The sequence below is a fragment of the Ipomoea triloba genome, chromosome 11 (genome assembly GCF_003576645.1).
Source record: "Ipomoea triloba cultivar NCNSP0323 chromosome 11, ASM357664v1".
NCBI lineage: Eukaryota > Viridiplantae > Streptophyta > Magnoliopsida > Solanales > Convolvulaceae > Ipomoea > Ipomoea triloba.
Window position 1 is genome coordinate 24,565,323 of NC_044926.1, and position 20,150 is coordinate 24,585,472.

The window sequence follows — 20,150 nt, forward strand, 5'->3', positions numbered from 1 at the left end:
CAAAAAAGTGTGAAATCAAAAAAAAAAGTGTGAAATAAATCACTAAATTAAGTAAATTTATCTTTGATCTGTTTGATAATATACTTAGCTTAATTAATTTTATCCCCTGTTTGTTTTGTTATTAGATATCCGTTAATTCATGATCAAATTGGTAATTTCGTGACTATTTCAACAATTAACTTTTTGGATAAAATAGTGCATGTGATGATTGAAATGGTCTCATTATTATAGCAAAATTATCAATTTGGTTCTGAGTTAACAAATGTCTAACTAAAAAACAAACGGATGATCAAATTGATTAAGATTTTTTAAGTTGGGGGACTTAATTAATAAAAAAAAAAGTCAAATGACCATTTTGGTAAGGGAAAATGGCACTTTTTTCCCCTGTGTTATTAAAGTGGCATCCCCCCTCCCCCCGAAATGTTAAATTGACATTTTTATCCTTAAGAATAATTATTTCATTTATTTTTCTTCTCCAACAAATTATTACTTATATGTATGAAATGATCACGATTCGGTTCGAACCTAACCAAACACTGTAGCAATCATACCGAAATAGTATGGACGGTTCTGGTTACGATTCAGAACCGAAAAAATAAAATTAAATAATTGTTGAACCGTGAACCGGAATTGAACCACAGTCATATATAGTGAAAATGATCAAACACTTATTTTGATAAATCGGTACGGTTCGGTTTCAATTTTCGATTTTGAACTGCCAATCAAAACTTATTTATTTATTTATTTATTTTTATAATTTTATTTCTTATTTAAAAATAGTCTAAATTCAACAATTATTTTATTTTATTTTTTTCGATTCTGAATCGTAACCGTAACCGTCCATACTATTTAAGTTCAATTGCTACAGTGCTCGATTAGGTTCATATCGGACCATGATCTTCCATACATATTAGTAATAATTGGTTAGAGAATAAAAATAAATGAAATAGTTATTTTAAGAGCAAAAATGTCAATTTAACATTACAGGGGGAAAAACTACCATTTTTAAAATAACTGAGGGGGAAAAACCGCCACTTTAATAATTCAGGGGGAAAAGTGCTATATGCACATAACATAGGGGGAAAAAGTGTCATTTTCCCTTTTGGTAATTAACTCATCACTAAATTTATCTTTTGGCCATGTTTGGTAACATAGTTACAACATAGTTACCCTATAAGCCAATTTTAGTTTATTTGACTATTATTAACTGTTTGACTTTGTTAAACATTCAATATAAGTGTTTGATTAATTAGCTTTTTGTAATAATTTATTGTTCCAAAATGCTAAAATTCAAAAAGCTACTCAAATCATTTTTTATAATCAGTTTTTTGAGAAAGTTACTTTAAATGTAACTAGCTATAAAACTAACTAGTATACCACCTGTGCGATGCATGGACTAAATATTTAAAATAAATTTATGTTATTAAAAACTATTAATATTATTAAATTTCATATATAATATGGAAATATGATGTTTATTCATTTATAAAGTTTTATTATTTAATAATTATGTTGATTTGATATGATAAAATTATGAACATAAATATTTGTAATTAAAATATAAATTGATATTTAAGGTGGTAATTACTAAAAATAATAATCTATATTAAAAGAGTTGAATACAAACTATTTAAAATTTCACTTGTGCAATGCACGGTATTAATTCGATCAATTATATTTAAAAAATGTTTAGAAGGGGGGCACTCAGATTACAAAGATACTAGTTCGAAATTACAAAGCCCCGGGAACTCTGCTTTGTCATCTTCTAGTGTTGTTACGACACCCTTTGGTGGGGCTATCAACCCATGCCAGTCGATAGGGTAGGCTCTTGCAATGCTTACGAGATGGTCGGCCACTGTGTTTTGCTCGCGTGCCACTGCAGAGATTTTCCAAGCTTCCAGTTTGTTGAGTTCTTGTCTGCAGGCCATCAGTACGTTATTGCTTTCATTGACTGGGATAGAGTCAGCTGTGATCCAATTGACTAATTCATCCGGGTCACTTTCGAATTCGGCTCGCCTGAAGCCCTTTGTCGTGGCTAATTGTATTCCTCCCCATGCCTTTGCATGGACTGGAGTACATCTGCCTATATTCTGAACAAAACCAGATTGTGGAATAATATAATATTTACATTATAATTATATATATTTTATATTAAAATATTTGTTGATAATACAAAATCTTAATTTATGAGAAAACAAATTATTTTAGTGAAGAAATAAAATTTGGTGTAATGGGTTGGAGATTAAAAAAAATTTAGTGTAAAAATATGCTGAGAATATTCCATTTAATGCAAAATTTGGTGCAGATGGTTAGAGATGACCTAAATGATAAAAGATCACAATGAAGTTGATCGGATCAAATTCAGAAGACCAATAAATTACTTCCCCTAGTAAAAAGTTAAACTAAAAGGCGAAAAATCTTATCTAATAAAATTAACTCTTTTGTAAGAGTTAATTTTATTTTTTGTATGACAGTTCACATAATTAGATTTTTTATCAGAACATTCACATATGGTCTTAGTATTATTGTAGCATGACTATTTTTTGTCATCAACAAAATCATTAAATACAAAGGTATTTTGATCATTTCTATATAAAGTGAGTTGACCCCGCTATGTTTTTGTGTGTTTTTTTTTTGGTAAAAATATGTATACAAAGGTATTTCAATTATTTTTATATAAAGTAAGTTGACCCGCTATGAATTTAAGTTTTTTTTTTAAATAAATTTGCAATTAAAGATTGAGATGCCTTTGTATTTAATGACGTTAAAACTGTTTTGTTGATGAAGAACAAAAAATGATCATGTCACAATAATATTAAGAAAAAATGTGAATATTCTGATAAAAATGACTAAAAGATGAAATGCCACCTATAAATATATGACAAAAAATAAAATTAGGGAAAATGAAACTTTTTCCTCCTAAGTTACGTGGATAAGATTTTCTCCCTTTCGGTATATTATCTAACTTAAAACCGCATAATAAGTTCCTTGACTTAACTCTAACACAAATTCTTTATCCTGAAAGGCTGAAAGGACTCAAATACCTTTATCCATTAATTAATTCACATAATATCCATATGTCACCCTATAAATACCTCTCCCTACTTTGCTTTTCACACCATCACGTCAATCTTCTTCTTCTCCATTATCAAATCTCTGTGAGAAATTAATCAATCAATTTGGTGAGAATGGGAAAGGGTGCTAATGGAGTCAGCTTTGAACCCACAGAAAACATGGCTGCTTGGCTTCTCGGCGTTGGCAACCTCAAGATTCAGCCCTTCAACCTTCCTCCTCTTGGTATATATATATCACCTTCAATTTTTGATTTTGAATATATAATGTATAAAATATTAATCGATGTGGTTTGATTACTGTATTTGTGCGTTGTTGTGTGATAGGTCCTCATGATGTTAGAGTGAGTATGAAAGCAATTGGAATTTGTGGGAGTGATGTTCACTACCTCAAGGTGATCGTCGTTTTGTTTTTGATTTTTAGGGTTTTTTGGTATTATTTTTCAGTAAATTGATGTAGAATTGAATTATATATTCAGCATGGGAGGTGTGGAGATTACATTGTGAAAGAGCCAATGGTGATCGGCCATGAATGCGCCGGAATCATTGAAGAAGTCGGGAGCGAGGTGAAGAATCTCGTCTCCGGCGACCGTGTGGCTTTGGAGCCCGGCGTTAGCTGTTGGCGGTGCAGCCATTGCAAAGAAGGCAGTTACAATCTCTGCGACGAGATGAAATTCTTCGCGACGCCGCCGATCCACGGCTCTCTGGCTAACCAGATCGTGCATCCGGCGGATCTGTGCTTCAAGCTCCCGGAGAACGTGAGCTTGGAGGAAGGCGCGATGTGCGAGCCGTTGAGCGTCGGCGTGTACGCTTGTCGCCGGGCGAACATCGGGCCGGAGACGAACGTTCTGGTGCTCGGAGCCGGTCCGATCGGCCTCGTCTCCATGCTCTCCGCTCGCGCCTTCGGAGCTCCGAGAGTTGCTGTTGTGGACGTCGACGATCAGCGTTTGGCGTTCGCGAAGAAATTGGGAGCGGATGTGATTATCAAAGTTTCACACAAGATTGAAGATGTGGAATCTGAGGTGGAAAACCTCAAGGCCGCCATGGGAGTCGGAATCGACGTCAGCTTGGACTGCGCCGGTTTTAACAAGACAATGTCCACCGCCCTTCGCGCAACCCGCTCCGGCGGCAAGGTTTGCCTCGTCGGCATGGGCCACTGCGAAATGACAGTCCCCCTCACTCCAGCAGCAGCAAGGTAATTTTTTTTTTTTTTTTTTTTTAAATTTACTCAAACATGTTTTGTGACTCTAGCTTACATACCAGTTAAATTTGATATTTGTGTTGTGCTTTTGTTAATGATGATTGTTGTGTGGTGTGTGTAGGGAGGTGGATATAGTGGGGATATTCAGATACAAGAACACATGGCCACAGTGCATAGAGTTTTTGAGGATTGGAAAGATTGATGTGAAGCCACTGATCACACATAGGTTTGGGTTCACACAGAAGGATGTTGAAGAGGCATTTGAAACCAGTGCTCGTGGTGGCAATGCTATCAAAGTCATGTTCAATCTTTAGAGTTTAGATTGATTGCCATTCATGAATAACTTAGTTAGAAATTGATGAATAATACAATTAGAGTTGATGAATAAGCTAATGTAGTGGTTAGCACTTAGAGCAGCGTTTCCTTAAGACTTGACTACTCTCTTTTTCCCTTTCTTGTACTTGGGTACTTATTAAGTTTCAATAACGTAAGTGTTTATGATTCATACTTGTTTCTACAATATATTTGATATCCCACTCATAATTCCAACTCTTATTGACACCCAATAATTTATTTACCAATTATTATAAATAATGAGTTAATTGTTAACTAATTTGTCAATTGTTATATTATAAGATCAAAATTTATCTTTCATTGTGACTAACTTTTTCAATTTTTAACGTGGGACTCTAAAAAATTTATTTGGGTTGTACCGAGTATGAGTACATTTTCCATTTCCCCTTAAAAAACTAGTTTTTGTTGAGTGCTACTGACTCTGGTACACGAATTAAATATTCAGTTAACTCAACCGTTAAATCCCAATGTCGAAAACCTTCCACCGCCGGCGCCGGCGCAACACCACTCTCTTACCCACAAACACTTGAAGCCCATCATCACCCGCCGCGACCTCCTAACGTCCATTTCCGTAATTTTCGCCCCATTCTTCGCTTCTCATCCATCGATTCCCTATCAATCTCGCATGCTCGTGGCCTCTTCCTAATGCCTCCTTATCGCCTCAGCAACCGGTAATTATCTTCTATTTTCATGGAAATTTGTACTTTAATTTAACACTTCATTATATGGTTGAAATGTAAGGAGGATTTTGTGGTGGTTTTAAGGTACTTTCTGGTGAGAGCAGGGGAATCGGAATATGAGAGTGGGGATAATTAACACGAATCCAGTTGCTTAAACCTCAGTGGATAATGGGCTGTCTGAGAAAGGAAAGAAACAGACAATTAGGGCTGCTTTGGAGTTGAAGCAAATGAGGGCTTGTGAAGGGAATTGTTGGATTTGGCCATCCATTACTCAGAGGGCTTATCAGGCTGCTGAGATCATTGCTGCTGCTAATGCTGTCAGTAGAAGGTATTCAATTTACTTTTTTTTTTTCTTAAATATAAAATTCGAGTGATGAACGAAACCGCAGCCACTAACGGAGGGTAAAACCTGCCATTGGCAGCTCCCACTAGGAATCGAACTTGTAACATTGGTTTTGAAGTCACAACCTGACCAACATGGCTGGGGTTGCCCCATTCAATTTACTAATTCATTTTAGTGATTGGTAATGTAATTTCCCTTGATGGCTGAGTTGAAACATGGTTTGGCACTCATTTCTAATGGTGCAGTTATTAGGAGGATTAACAGCTGATTATTATTTGATTTCTTGAATTTTTTGCACAGGTTTACTTTACTTGTTCCTTCTCTGTAATGTATGGCCATGACAAGCATTTTTATTCTAGTTTTGTTGAGTAATGCGTATTCAGTGTTTCAGTGTTTCGATTAAAAAATGGTTCAATGCAGTTATATAGTCCCCTAGTATTAGCTTTTTGGCTCGTGGACTGGGAGCTTACGAGGGGAAAAGTTTGGATTCAGTATCTGAAGTAAGAAACTAATTCATAGATGGATTTAATGGTTATAAAAGGTTTTATGTACTCCTTTTGGCTTAGATTGCAGAATTATTTTGAAACCTACTCCCAAGGACTATCAAAAAAGTTTGGCAGATTATATTGTTCTGTTAGCATTTAGTTAGTTCTAATTGAAACACTAAAAGTCTAAGCTGATAGTTAGACTGCACATTTATATTTATATATTACTCCGTATATGCTCATCAGTTCCTAATAAATCTGCAGGTGTATGAATCAGACAGCCTTTCACCGAATATAAAGCCACCTCCTATTGACAATGGAACGCCAAATGAAAGTGCTTCGAATGTCTTTGTTCGTGTGACACAGCTCATGTCAATTCCTGAAACCCAATACTCTGATGATACAGTGATTATTGTTTCACCGGATTCTGACAACTTAACAATCCTGCAAGCCGGTCTAATTGGTCTTGATCTTCGAAGGTGAGTTGTTTTGCGTGTGGTGTTCCTATTGTTGAAATTCTTCGAGTTGTTCATATGAATTTCACCCGTTTGATTTTGCAGGCACAGGGATCTTGCATTTGAACCAGGCGAAGTTAGGTTTGTTGATGCTAGCAGCATTCCTGCTTATAAACAGCCCCCATCTGCAGTGTATAAGTGTTTGAATCCCCCATACTGTACTTGAAATTGTTCTGTGATCTCATTTTGTGCATGCTGGGAAATAGCTTTCCATTTTGTATCAGTTGAAGAACACTAACAGCAACATCAGTGTTTGTATATATATCTTACTTGATGAAGTTTTGTTCAATGCCTTAGTTCTTTGAGTTCTAATTGAAACTTTGTGCTAAGAAATGCCCAAATCAGTGCAGGTCTAATGGAATTATTCGATTTGCCTACAAAAGGCGAAATTTCCTCACTCCAAGATTTTCACTTTCCTACAAAATAGTGGAGGGTAAATCACGGATTTCTGGTGACAACCCATTAAGTGGGAGGGCAAGTGTCTATAGCCACAAAGGATCTTATAGACACAAAGAATCCACCATATTGAGTGTAACTTTCATGGTGTAGCTGCCATTAGATGAGTATTATTTGTCCACAAAAGGCTAAATTTCCTCACCTCAGAATCCCACACCCTAATAGAATAGTAGAGGGTTAAATTGCTCATAAACAACAAATGAAAACTTCAAATTTAGAACCTCAAATAGTGCATATACTATGAATGATGTTGATAAAATCTCCAAATCATCAGAAAATTAAATGATTATTTTATTAATTAATTTCATACTCAATATCATCAACTCTTACATTGACATATGAATACTCTTTGGAAACAATCTTTTGCAGAAATAGGTTTGCAATCGTCGACATAACCCGTCAAGCAAGTCAACGCAAGTTTATGCTTTTGTCTAAACATTTGCAAGTTCCCTTATCACATATTACTGAGCCACTAATGCATTTTAGTTTTGAACAATCTTTCTTTGTTGTGCACTTTGTCTCTTCTAAACAGTTTGCATTTCTGTCTAAACATCTGCAAATTCCTTTGTCACATATTGCTGAGCCACTGATGCATTTTAGTCATTCAACACAATCTGCCTTTGTTGTGCACTTTGTCTCTTCTAAATGGTTTGCAAGTTTGTCTAAACATTTGCAAATTCCCTTATCACATATTACTGAGCCACTAACACATTTGAGTTTTGCACAATCTGTCTTTGTTTTGCACTTTGCCTCTTCGAAATCGTTTGTGTGAGCAACAACGTTCAAAAATTTTGAACTTACAAGTAAAATTTGTTAAACATATATTTTGATATTCAATAAAATTAATAGAACAATTTTATAATGTCGATAAGTCATTGTATCTACTGTAAGTGATTATAAAAAATTTTCATATGAGAGCTCATAGTGCATGTAACAAAAAAAATAAATTAAGTGTTGTGTGCCTGAAAAGATTGATGGGGTAGAGGAGGAAGAGAGTCTAACCTAATACGAAGATGCAAAACATTACAGAAAGAACCAAGTGAGATGTCGTCTTCTCCATCTTGTATGCGTTTATTTACTAGTCTATATTCTTTCAATTACAACTTAACTGACAATATATATATATATGGTGAACTGAAGAAGGTATTTATGATTCAAAAGATACAAATGGTATAAAATCATAATTAAAAATGTATTTATGATTGGAATAATATAAAAGGTATATAATCATAACCTAAAATGGTATTTACGGTTTGAACCTTATAAAAAGAATATTTAATAGTTTTTCTATATAAGCATAATTGCCTACCAATTAAGCAATATTAATTATGAGTTATGATACCTAATTATTGTTACCAACTTACATTAGATTAGTATGTATTACCACCCAATCTAAAAATTTATTTATGATTTGAACAGTATAAAATATATATTTAATAATTTTTTTTCTATATAAGCATAATTGCCTAGCAATTAAGCAATACTAATCATGACACCTAATTGTTGTTACCAACTTACATACGATTAGTATGTACTCTCATCCCATCGTACATATATCAATACTAATATTGTAGACCATTGTCGTACAGCAACATGAGCCTAAGTTATAACCAAAATTTATTTATTACGGAGTATTATTTTTTTTGTACAGTTAAAATTAATCTATAAAAAATTCGCCTTTTCTTTTTGTACAGTTAAAATTAATCTATAAAAAAATATATCATTACAATTTACAAAAATATATTTGGGATTTTTTTAATGAATCAATTTATTTAGAATTGAAATGGAAAACAACAAATGAGGAAATTAAATGCAATTTCAAAAAACCATCTACTTGAAATTGGCCTTCACTCTTCATGTGGAGGTGAAGAATGGCCATTGTTGGGTAGATTTTATGATTCAATGGCTTGTGTGAATTAGGGTTGTGTGTCAGATGGATCAGTTCGGATCGGATGGATGCCTAATCTGAGCGGATTTTGGATTGGTAATTTAAATACCTAATTCTTTTTTTTTACGCATTTATCCTATCGGTTTTGGTAATTGCCGATGGGGTTGGATCGGTCGGATATCCGACCTTTGTTCGGATTTGAAATATATATAAAAAACAATTGAAAATAAATAAAAATTACTGAAAAAATAACTATATATATCAATATCATACTAAGTACTAAACTAGCTTGTAAATACTAATTACTAGATACTAAGTACAAAGGTCTTACTATTAAGTATAATAAGACCTAAGTACTAAGTAATTAAGTACTAAGTACTACTAAGTATTAACTGATTCATTCTAAGTTCTAACTTCTAAGACCTAAGTACTATTACATATTTACATACCAAAATGGAATGACAAATTAACAGAATGCCTAATTACAAATTACAAGTTTCAATTGACAAAAATATTTAACTTGTAAATACATAACATTTGGAAGTTGGAACAATTCACATTCACAGAATCACTCAATCGCAGAACAGAATGCCAACAGATGAAGCAATGAAGCCATCCAAATCCAATATCCAAAAACCTACACCTACTCTTCTTCCTGTGAATTGTTACAAGTTAGTGAAAAGAATTAGTACACATTACATAAGCAAACTGTAAAGGGAATAATGGATTATATAATTAAAACTTTAATAGTTATTAGTTGGTAGTTGGCTCAGAAAGCATTTTTCCATATCAAATTTAGATTAAGGGCAAATTGCTACAATATGTATAGAACAACATACCAACTTAATCCATTCTTTTCAGTTTATTGGTGGAAGCTTTATCATTGCCATATAAAAGGGACAAACGAACATAAGGCAGCAACTCACGTAAAGTTACCAAACCTTACTCTTACAGTTACATCCTTTATACTTACAGTGATCCAGTGTAATAAAGGAATCAAGCCAGCAACTAATAACATATTGTTACCAAGGCCTCAAAAATATCAACTGAGGTTAGTCACTTAGTCAAGTAATGTAAATTGACAATTAATTAATTTGAGACACAAGTAGTCAAGTAATGTAAACTGTAAAGAATAACATTACAGGAATTGTAGCTAGTGTAGAACCAAGAGTCCTTCCACTTCTACTATCAACATTAAACTCTAAAAAAAAAAAGGAAAAGTACTTTGTTAGATCAGATTTGTAAACCTGTAAAAGAAAAAATGACGTGTAAAGCACTAAAAGTATAAAAGTACTACCTTTTCAAACCTCTCCAAGCTTTCCAGATTTTCCTTAATACATAGAGGAGTATTTGGCTGCCTAAGCCAATCCTGGGTACACACCAAAGCTTCCACAATTTTTTGAGTTAATGAACTCCTAAAAGGATCTGATACTCTTCTAGATGTACTGAAGGCAGATTCAGAGGCAACAATTGAGATAAGAATAGCTAGGACATCCCTAGCAAACTTAGAAAGGATGGGAAACCTTTCACAATTAATCTTCCACTATCTCAGAATGTCAAAGGAGTTATCCTTCTCAACTTTTGCCTCGCTCAAGTAGATATCCAGTTCATTTTCTTTAATTTTACCCCCAGATTCCAATATTTGTTCAATGCCTTAGTTCTTTGAGTTCTAGTTGAAACTTTGTGCTAAGAAATTCCCAAATCGGTGCACTCTAATGGAATTATTCGAGATCGAATTAGATGAATATTATTTGCCTACTAAAAACGAAATTTTCTCACCCCAAGATTTTCACTCTCTGACAAAATAGTGGTGGATAAATTATGGACTCATAGTGACAATCCATTAAGCTAGTGGGAGGGCAAGTGTCTATGGCCACAAAGAATCCACCATATTGAATGTAACTTTCATACTGTAGTTGCCATTAAATGAGTGTTATTTGTCCACAAAAAGTTAAATTCTCTCACCCAAAAATCCCCACAGCGCAATAGAATAGTAGAGGAGTAATTTGCTCATAAACAACAAATGAAAACTTCAAATTTAGAACCTCAAATACTACATATACTATGAATGGTGTTAATAAAATCTCTAGATCATTAGAAAATTAAATGATTATTTTATTAATTAATTTCATATATTATCAACACTTACGTTGACATATGCATACTCCATGAAAAAATTTGTAATTAAAGATCGATATGTCTTTGTATTTAATGACGTTAAAATTGTTTTGTTGATAAAGGACAAAAAATATCATGTCACAGTAATATTAAGATAAAACGTGGATATTCTGATGAAAAAGGATTAAAAATGAAATGTCACCTATAAATATATGAAAAATGACACCTTTTCCCCTTAAGTTATGTGCATATAGCAGTTTTTCCTCCCGAGTTATTAAAGTGAGGGGTTTTTCCACCTCAGTTATTTTAAAAGTGGCAGTTTTTCCCTATAATGTTAAATTGAATTTTTTGCCTTTAAAAAATAATTATTTCATTTTTTTCTTCTCCAACTAATTATTACTAATATGTAAGGAAGACCACCGTTTGATTTGAACATAATTGGACACTGTATTAATTGAACCTAAATAGTATGGATGGCTACGGTTATGATTCAGAACCGGAAAAATAAAATAAAATAATTGTTGAATTTAGACTATTTTACAAAAATAAATAAATAAATAAATTTTGAATTGGCAGTTCAAAATCGAAATTGGAACCAAAACGAATTATCGAAATAAGTGTTTGATCATTTTCACTATATATATGACTGCAGTTTAGTTCCGGTTTACGGCTCAATAATTATTTTATTTTATTTTTTCAGTTCTGAATTGTTACTAGAACCGTCCTTACCATTTTATATATGATTGCTACAGCGTCCGATTAGGTTCGAATCGAATCGTGGTCATTCATACATATAAGTAATAATTTGTTGGAGAAGAAAAATAAATGAAATAATTATTTTTAAGAGAAAAATGTTAATTTGACATCAGAGGGAAAACAATCACTTTAATAACTCTAGGGGTAAATGTTATATACGTATAACTAACGGGGGAGAAAGTGTCATTTTCCCATAAAATTAAATCAATTTTATAATTATATACCAATAGTTGGATAAGATTTTCCCTTTTTTTGGTATATTATCTAACTTAAGAGCGCATAATTAGTTCCTTGACTGAACTCTAACAGAAATGCTTTATCCTGAAAGGACTCAAATACCTTTATCCGTTAATTAATTCACATAATAATATGGATATATCACCCTATAAATACCCCTCTCTACATTTCTCTTCACACCATCACTTCAATCTTCTTCTTATCTATTATCAAATCTCTGTGAGAAATTAAGCAATCAATTTGGTGAGAATGGGAAAGGGTGCTAATGGAGTCAGCTTTGAACCCACAGAAAACATGGCTGCTTGGCTTCTCGGCGTTGGCAACCTCAAGATTCAGCCCTTCAACCTCCCTTCTCTTGGTATATATCACCTTCGATCTTCGATTTTCGATTTTCAATTCTATTTTGAATATATAATATATAAAATATGGTACGATTACTGTATTTGCGTGTTGTTGTGTGATAGGTCCTCATGATGTTAGAGTGAGTATGAAAGCAATTGGTATCTGTGGCAGTGATGTTCACTACCTCAAGGTGATCGTCGTTTTGTTTATGATTTTTAGGGTTTTTTTTGGTGTTATTTTTCAGTAAATTGATATAGAAATGAATTATATATTCAGCATGGGAGGTGTGGAGATTACATTGTGAAAGAGCCAATGGTGATCGGCCATGAATGTGCCGGAATCATTGAAGAAGTCGGTAGCGAGGTGAAGCATCTCGTCGCCGGCGACCGCGTGGCTTTGGAGCCCGGCGTTAGCTGTTGGCGGTGCAGCCATTGCAAAGAAGGCAGTTACAATCTCTGCGACGAGATGAAGTTCTTCGCAACTCCTCCGATCCACGGATCTCTCGCTAACCAGATCGTGCATCCGGCGGATCTGTGCTTCAAGCTCCCAGAGAACGTGAGCTTGGAGGAAGGCGCGATGTGCGAGCCGTTGAGCGTCGGCGTGTACGCTTGTCGCCGGGCGAACATTGGACCGGAGACGAACGTTCTGGTGCTCGGAGCCGGCCCGATCGGCCTCGTCTCTATGCTCTCTGCTCGCGCCTTCGGAGCTCCGAGAGTTGCTGTTGTGGACGTCGACGATCAGCGTTTGGCGTTCGCGAAGAAATTGGGAGCGGATGCAATTATCAAGGTTTCACACAAGATGGAAGATCTGGAATCTGAGGTGGAAAGCATCAAGGCCGCCATGGAGTCGGAATTGACGTCAGCTTGGACTGCGCCGGCTTTAATAAGACAATGTCCACCGCCCTTCGCGCAACCCGCTCCGGCGGCAAGGTTTGCCTCGTCGGCATGGGCCACTGTGAAATGACAGTACCCCTCACTCCTGCAGCAGCAAGGTAAATTTTTTTTTTTTTTACTAAAACCAGTATTTGTCTTGTGACTCTAAGGATACAGATGAGTTAAACTTATAATATTGTGGTTATCTAGTTAACTATTTAATCAATTTAGGTAATTTGAATTGAACTCAAAAAGGAAGATCTCGTATGCTCAATTATTTAATCATCGTTTGTCCAGCTTACTTTCTGTTACAATGTAGTATTTAGTATCTGCCCTTATCTAATCATCTTTAATTTTGTCTCGATCAATTATCTGACCCTATAATTGTATTGTGTTTTTGTTAATGATGATTGTTGTGTGGTGTGTGTAGGGAGGTGGATATAGTGGGGATATTTAGGTACAAGAACACATGGCCACAATGCATAGAGTTTTTGAGGAGTGGAAAGATTGATGTGAAGCCACTGATCACACACAGGTTTGGGTTCACACAGAAGGATGTTGAAGAGGCATTTGAAACTAGTGCTCGTGGTGGCAATGCTATCAAAGTCATGTTCAATCTTTAGAGTTTAGATTGATTGCCATTCATGAATAACTTAGCTAGAAATTGATGAATAAGCTAATGTAGTAATTAGCATCGTAGCATTTCCTTAAGACCTTAGTCTCCTTTTTCCCTTTCTTTTACTTAGGTACTTGTAATATCTATTATAAGTTTCAATAACATTAATGTTTTTGATTGATATTTTCTACAATATATTTGGTATCCCACCCGATAATTTCAACTCTTATTGGCACCCAATAATTTGGCTGAAAATCTTATCCAATAAAATTAACTCTTAGATTTATAAGTGACAATTTACTTTTAGTCATTTTTTATCAAAACATTCATATTTGATCTTAGTATGTGGCATGCCATTTTTGTATCTTTTGATCATTTTTATACAAAGTGAGTTAACCCCACTATGTTTTTGTGTTTATTGCCTTCTGATGAAAAAAGACTAAAAATATAGGACAAAAAATTAAATTAAATTAATTTTATCATACTCTATAATAAAGACAAATACTTTTGGTAAATATTTAATTTTATCATACTCTATAATAAAGACAAATACTTTTGGTAAAGAAAAAATATTTACTTTCCCGCCTACAAAAAACTACATTGTTTTGTATGCATTAGGCTATCCTTAACCCAAAAATTTCTTCACTTTTTAAAATGGGTCCCACTTCTACATCATCAAATTTACAAATTTTTCAATATTTAGTCTACATTCCTGCAACATTCTCTCACTTTTATATTATGTACAAAAAAGCTGCAGCGGCCACCTCACCTAGCAAGTGACTTGCTAGAGTGAGGACAACCTTAAATAGAGTAATTTTGAAGTCATCAAAATATCAATCATATATAACTAGTTTTTCTTATGCGCGATGCGCAAAAAGTAGGTGCCCAATATTAGTATTTTATATTAAAATTTTAAATTTATCTAAATTTTAATATAGTAAATAATAATAATAATAATGTAAAATATTTTTATAAATTAGATATTTATATTTTAAAAAATAACTAACATATAACTCTAATATTTAATGTGTATATTATTATTATTATTATTATTATTATTGAAGAAGATAAGAAAATATATGGTGGATGCATGTGCATGACAACAATAGTGGAAAAGATAACGGAAGTTATAACGGTAAGGGTATATTTGTCCAAAATATTGTGTAGTACAACTTTTATAGCATAATGTACAAAAATACTTAACGGAAAAAAAGGGACATAAATGAGGGGTATAACTTTCATTCACATTTATTATGTTTTTAGATAAAGTTATAATAGCCTTATAGGATTTGGCCAATGAGATTGATGTAATTTCCCTCCATAAACAACATTCCAAATATAGATAAAGTTATAATAGCCTTATAGGAATTGACCAATGAAATTGCTACATGAACTAACACTACACCTCATTTTTTTTTTCTTATGCCCTTTTCATTTTTCAACTTGATTTTTTTTTTAGAAATAAAATTAATGTATAAAAATATATATTATTAACCAGCTATAATTGAGAACACCCAAATTGATATTTTATATATTTAAAAAAAATAAAAATCTATAGATACATAAAAGATACTATTTAGTGTAATGTTTATGAACATTAAGCTTTGTTTTTATGAACATGTAGAAAGAACATTATGAACCTACAATAGATTGAATGGAAATAAATACATATGAAGTACATTTAGTTTAGTATTTATGGATATTAAAGTTTATATTTATGGACATATGTGACAAATATTATAAAAATAATACAAGATAAATGTTATTAAGTATGATGCGTCTGCAATATAATGTTTATATACATTAAGCCTTGTTTTTATGAACATATAAAATAAACATTATGTACCTACTATAGAGTGAATGAAAGTATATATGATGTACACTTAGTTTAGTGTTTATGAACATTAAAGTTTATGTTTATGGACATATAAAGCTAATATTATGAGGTCTTTTGCATCTGTATTAGATTTTAAGGTGCTTGATTTTCTTTCTTAAGGTGCATGATTTTCCTTTTTAAGATGCGTGATTTTTGTACTTAAGGTGCGTTAGTTGTTGGAACTTAAGTGTGTCAGTCTAAAGCTTTAGGTGCATGGTTTTTTTTCCTTAAGGTGCACGAGTCCTGTGCGCTTAAGGTGCGTCAGTTCTTCAACTAAGAACTTAAGGTGTGCGTTACGTTTTTTAAGAAACTTAGGGGTCGTTTGGTTCACGAAATGTCAGATTACCTTAGGGAATGTTAGATTGCTGGGAATGTTGAATTGATGGGAATGTTAGAATCCTGTGTTTGGTTAAAACTGAGATATGTAATATAAAGATGTTTGGTTGAATGGTTGTTCTTTATGTTAATAGTTATTTTACTTTAATACCCTCAACATTTTTCATGCATTTCAATATATGAAGTTAAAAGACTTTGTATTAACTTTTACTGCAAAAGAACCAAATCCTATATTAACTTTCACTGCAAAAAAAAATAAATTATATTAACTTTCACTGCAATATTGAGTATGTGTGATGCACTTCAATTTTGTATTAACTTTCACTGCAAAAGAACCAATTCTTATATTAGGCAGAATTGGAATTAGTAAGAATGCAAAAATAATTGCTCATTAAAAGATAATCTTACAATTACCTAAAAGTGAATGGTAGAGTGTAAAAAAACAAGGTAATCTTACATTACCTAAGAAAATCAAGGGAATCACATTCCCTTCAAAACAAGGAAAAAGCTTATGTGGAGGTTAAATCTTATTCCAGGGGAATGTTAGATAACTTCAACCAAACACAGAAATGTTATATAACCAGTTAAAGATAACCCTTGTTATCTTAGATAACCCGAACCAATCGCCCCCTTAGGGTGCTTCGATTTAAAGTTTTAGGTGCATTTTTTTTACTTTTTAGGGTATGTGGTTTGCCTTCTTAAGTTGCGTGATTTGTTTGCTTAAGGTGTGTCAGTTATTGAAACTTAAGGTGCTTCGGTCTAAACATTTAGGTGCGTGATTTTCCTTCTTAAGGCGTGTGTGATTTGTATGCTTAAGGTGCTTCAGTTGTTGAAACTTAAGGTGCGTCATTTTAAAACTTTAGGTGCGTAGTTTGTGTTCTTAAGGTGCTTTGTTCGTATGTGGTAAGGTGCGTGATTTGTGTACATAATATGCGTCATTTTAATGTTTAAGATTAGGTGCTTCAATTCTACACTTAAAGTGCGTCCTTTTGTGTTAACCGCACTTCCACATAGGGGTGTGCATCGGTTGGATCGGATGTTCGGAAAGCCTACCCATTCTGATTTCAGATAATAATTTTAAAATCCAATTTCATTTTATAGTTTTAAATATCACTTCAATTTTATAACATTTTGGATCGGTCGCATATCTAAAGTCAATTTGGTTCAGTCAAATTTAAAAAAAAAAAAAAAATAATTGAACTAAACACTTACAAATTATAAAAGTTTGAAAAAAAAATTACAAACTACTAAAAAATTACAAATTAATTGAGCAAAGTACAACCTACTAAATACTAATGGCCTACTATTGCATTACAAAATACATTTAAGTGGCCAATTCAAGCACCTTTTGCTCTGATGACATATAATGACTCTCGTATATGCAAGGTCATGATGAGAAAGTATAGAGAGTCAGCTGTATTAAAAAAAATACATGCAATTATGCAAAAAGCTACTAAGTACATACAGTTTACAAAAGTAATTACAATTTGAAGCCACATCTTCAAATGCTTCATCCAGTGATCCTCAATTAGTCAATCACTCAATCCCCATCCAACTAATTTCCTAGTAATTATATATTGGGCTTGTTAGGTTATCTGCAGTTAACGGTTAGCGGTAACAGTTATCAAATAACGGATTGTATAGTATATAGTAATAATTTAGAAATAGTTTGAATGAGAAGTTGCAAAAATAAGATTTTATTTTTATTAATAGTATATATTATAAATATGACTTAATTATATATATTTTACTTTTTTAATATTCAAATGTATACTTTTTAAAATTCAGTGACATAATTCTAAAAATAATAATAAATTCAGCAATCTATTTGATATTTTTTCCTAATATTTTTAAACTTGGGGTATGAAGGTAATAAAAAAAAGTTATTTCTGGCAATTCTGGGTCGGGTATTTATCGTAGAAGTTAGAACCCTAATAAAACCCTAGCGCGAACTCTAGCAGAAAACACATCAAATCTTTCTCTAGCCACAGCATCTATCTATCTGCAATGCAATGAAGACAATATCAGGGAAAGTAATATCAACGAAGCCGGTTTCTCTTTCCGATGCCGCCGTTATTATCTCCGATTTCGCGGCCACGGAAACTGGGGCTTCCGATGCTGTGTCTGTCTATATCAGACGCGCCGCTGATGCATTCAATCAATTGGTTCAGTTTCACCACGATCTTCGCTATCCAAACTCTGGGACCAAGTTCCTTGCAAAGGAACGCGTTGATTATGCGCTAAAAAGCTCGCAAAATCGCGAGATTTTTGTTAAACAAGAAGAATCTGTAAAGGTTGAGCAATTTCCAGAAGAGAAGTTACAGAAGAAGAAGCACAAGAAGCAAGGGAATGACAAAATCAGAGATTTAGATGTGAAGAAAGAAGCTTTTGTTAAAACTGAGCCAGACTCTCTTGCAACCGAAGAAAACAGGAAAAATAAGAAGTATGGTGCGGAGAAAGTGAAGAAAGAAGATAAGGTCAAGATTGAAAAGGGCGAAGAAGATGGGAAATACCAGGAAAGTAACTATGAGAAGGTGAAGACTGAACCAGAGGTTGATGTAGTTGAGGGAGATAGTATGAAGAAGAAGGATAAGAAAAATAAAAAGAGAAAATTGAGTGAAGGCAATGAGGGTGAAGGAGGAGAGACTTTGGTGGTTGAGACAAAGAAGAGGAAGAGTGAAGATATTGATGGTTCAGCTGAGCAGAATAGTAAGAAAAAAAAGAGTAAAAAGCAGAGAGTTGAAGCCAAATAGTTTCAAAGTGGCCTTATTCATGGTGGATTGTTGTTGTGCTGTTATTTGTTAATTAGGTCTGGCTGAAGCTTTTGTAATCTTTCAATGAAAGGTTAGACTTTTAGAAATCGAATTGTTTTTATTTAAGCTTCTGAATGATAGACTATCATTTTTATCTCATTCAAATTCTTGCATTACAAATGTCAATTTCAGCAATTTTTTGGAATGATTATTGCCAGAAGGTGTTTCATCTCTCGGTGTACAAATACTTTTTCTCTTCTTGCGCAATACACATAACTATGCTTTGATTTCTACTTCTCTTCGTTGAGTTCATTCAGTGGTAGTATTCAATGTTCTTTTGCCAGAGACTAGATAAATTGATGCATAAATGCATTTGTTTATGTATGTGTGTGTGTGTCAATTCCATTGAAGGACGAATGGATATAAGTTTAGTGAACATAAATTGGGTATCGCTATCAGTGTATCACTATGATATATTATCATTTTTGATATGTTGGCCTTGGTGAAAGGAACCTCTGAACGGGTGAGATTTTCTGTATCAAAAGAGTCTTAATATGTTAAAGAGTTGGTATTTGAAGAATTGAAGTACATTGAATATTCATTCTAGGATTTTCAATGGCATTGTAAACTTTCTAAAACTATGTTCTGTGTGCTATTTTTGAAACATTTTTAACTTTGGTTGAGATTCTTGTACATTTAGAACGTATTAACTACCTTGAAACTTTATAACTCCCATCTAAGTAGTTTTTTTTCCCTGTATGTTCTGTCATTAACCTACTCTCCGGGCCGGGAATTTTCGCTGAAATCTCTTTCTTTCTTTTCCCTGAATTTTTGCATCCTTTTTTATTCTTTGCGTTCCTTGTTTCCTCTCCTTTTCTCAATTTTGGGGTTGGTGGGTTCTCTTGGTTCAAATGGCTGCAATGCTTGCAGAAGCCATTGGTTTAAACACTTATGTCTTTCTGCAATGCTGCAGAATAGCGAAACTCCACTTTTGACTTCCATTCTTTCCTTGATAACACTGATTTTCTATCATGCAAACCTTTCCTCTATCATCACGATCTTCTGATCTGTTTCTGTTTGCAGCCTATTTTCATGTCCGGTAGCTGGCACAGAGGACTGGAATAGTTATTCTATCTGTGCAACCCGGTTTTGAGCAATTATACAACTAGTTTGTTCATTATCAAACTTGCAATTGTGATCAATTGTGGAAGAAAACTCTGATTTTATGTTGCATGCATGTATTTTAGTCTT

The 20,150-nt window shown here is 33.5% G+C and overlaps 2 protein-coding genes and 2 pseudogenes across 4 annotated transcripts; all 4 read left to right on the top strand.

Moving 5' to 3' along the window:
- Nucleotides 1-3,136: 3,136 nt before the first annotated feature.
- LOC115997502 (sorbitol dehydrogenase-like) lies at nucleotides 3,137-4,777 on the top strand. The gene is made up of 4 exons (XM_031237067.1): nucleotides 3,137-3,297; nucleotides 3,399-3,466; nucleotides 3,551-4,266; nucleotides 4,394-4,777. The coding sequence occupies exons 1-4, from the start codon at nucleotides 3,189-3,191 to the stop codon at nucleotides 4,584-4,586; spliced, it is 1,086 nt and encodes a 361-aa protein (XP_031092927.1). The 5' UTR covers nucleotides 3,137-3,188; the 3' UTR covers nucleotides 4,587-4,777.
- Nucleotides 4,778-4,990: 213 nt separating this feature from the next.
- LOC115996150 lies at nucleotides 4,991-6,945 on the top strand (annotated as a pseudogene).
- Nucleotides 6,946-12,295: 5,350 nt separating this feature from the next.
- On the top strand, nucleotides 12,296-14,151 carry LOC115997501 (annotated as a pseudogene).
- Nucleotides 14,152-18,084: 3,933 nt separating this feature from the next.
- On the top strand, nucleotides 18,085-19,998 carry LOC115996230. 3 transcript variants are annotated; one of them, XR_004093581.1, is made up of 2 exons: nucleotides 18,085-18,990; nucleotides 19,983-19,998. XR_004093581.1 is itself a non-coding variant. In XM_031235384.1 (1 exon), the coding sequence occupies exon 1, from the start codon at nucleotides 18,159-18,161 to the stop codon at nucleotides 18,897-18,899; it is 741 nt and encodes a 246-aa protein (XP_031091244.1). In that variant the 5' UTR covers nucleotides 18,085-18,158; the 3' UTR covers nucleotides 18,900-19,130. The 3 variants fall into 3 exon arrangements, 1 of the variants encoding a protein (XP_031091244.1); XR_004093580.1 differs by lacking the exon at nucleotides 19,983-19,998 and adding an exon at nucleotides 19,092-19,273; XM_031235384.1 differs by lacking the exon at nucleotides 19,983-19,998 and having other exon boundaries at nucleotides 18,085-19,130.
- The last annotated feature ends 152 nt before the right edge of the window (nucleotides 19,999-20,150 follow it).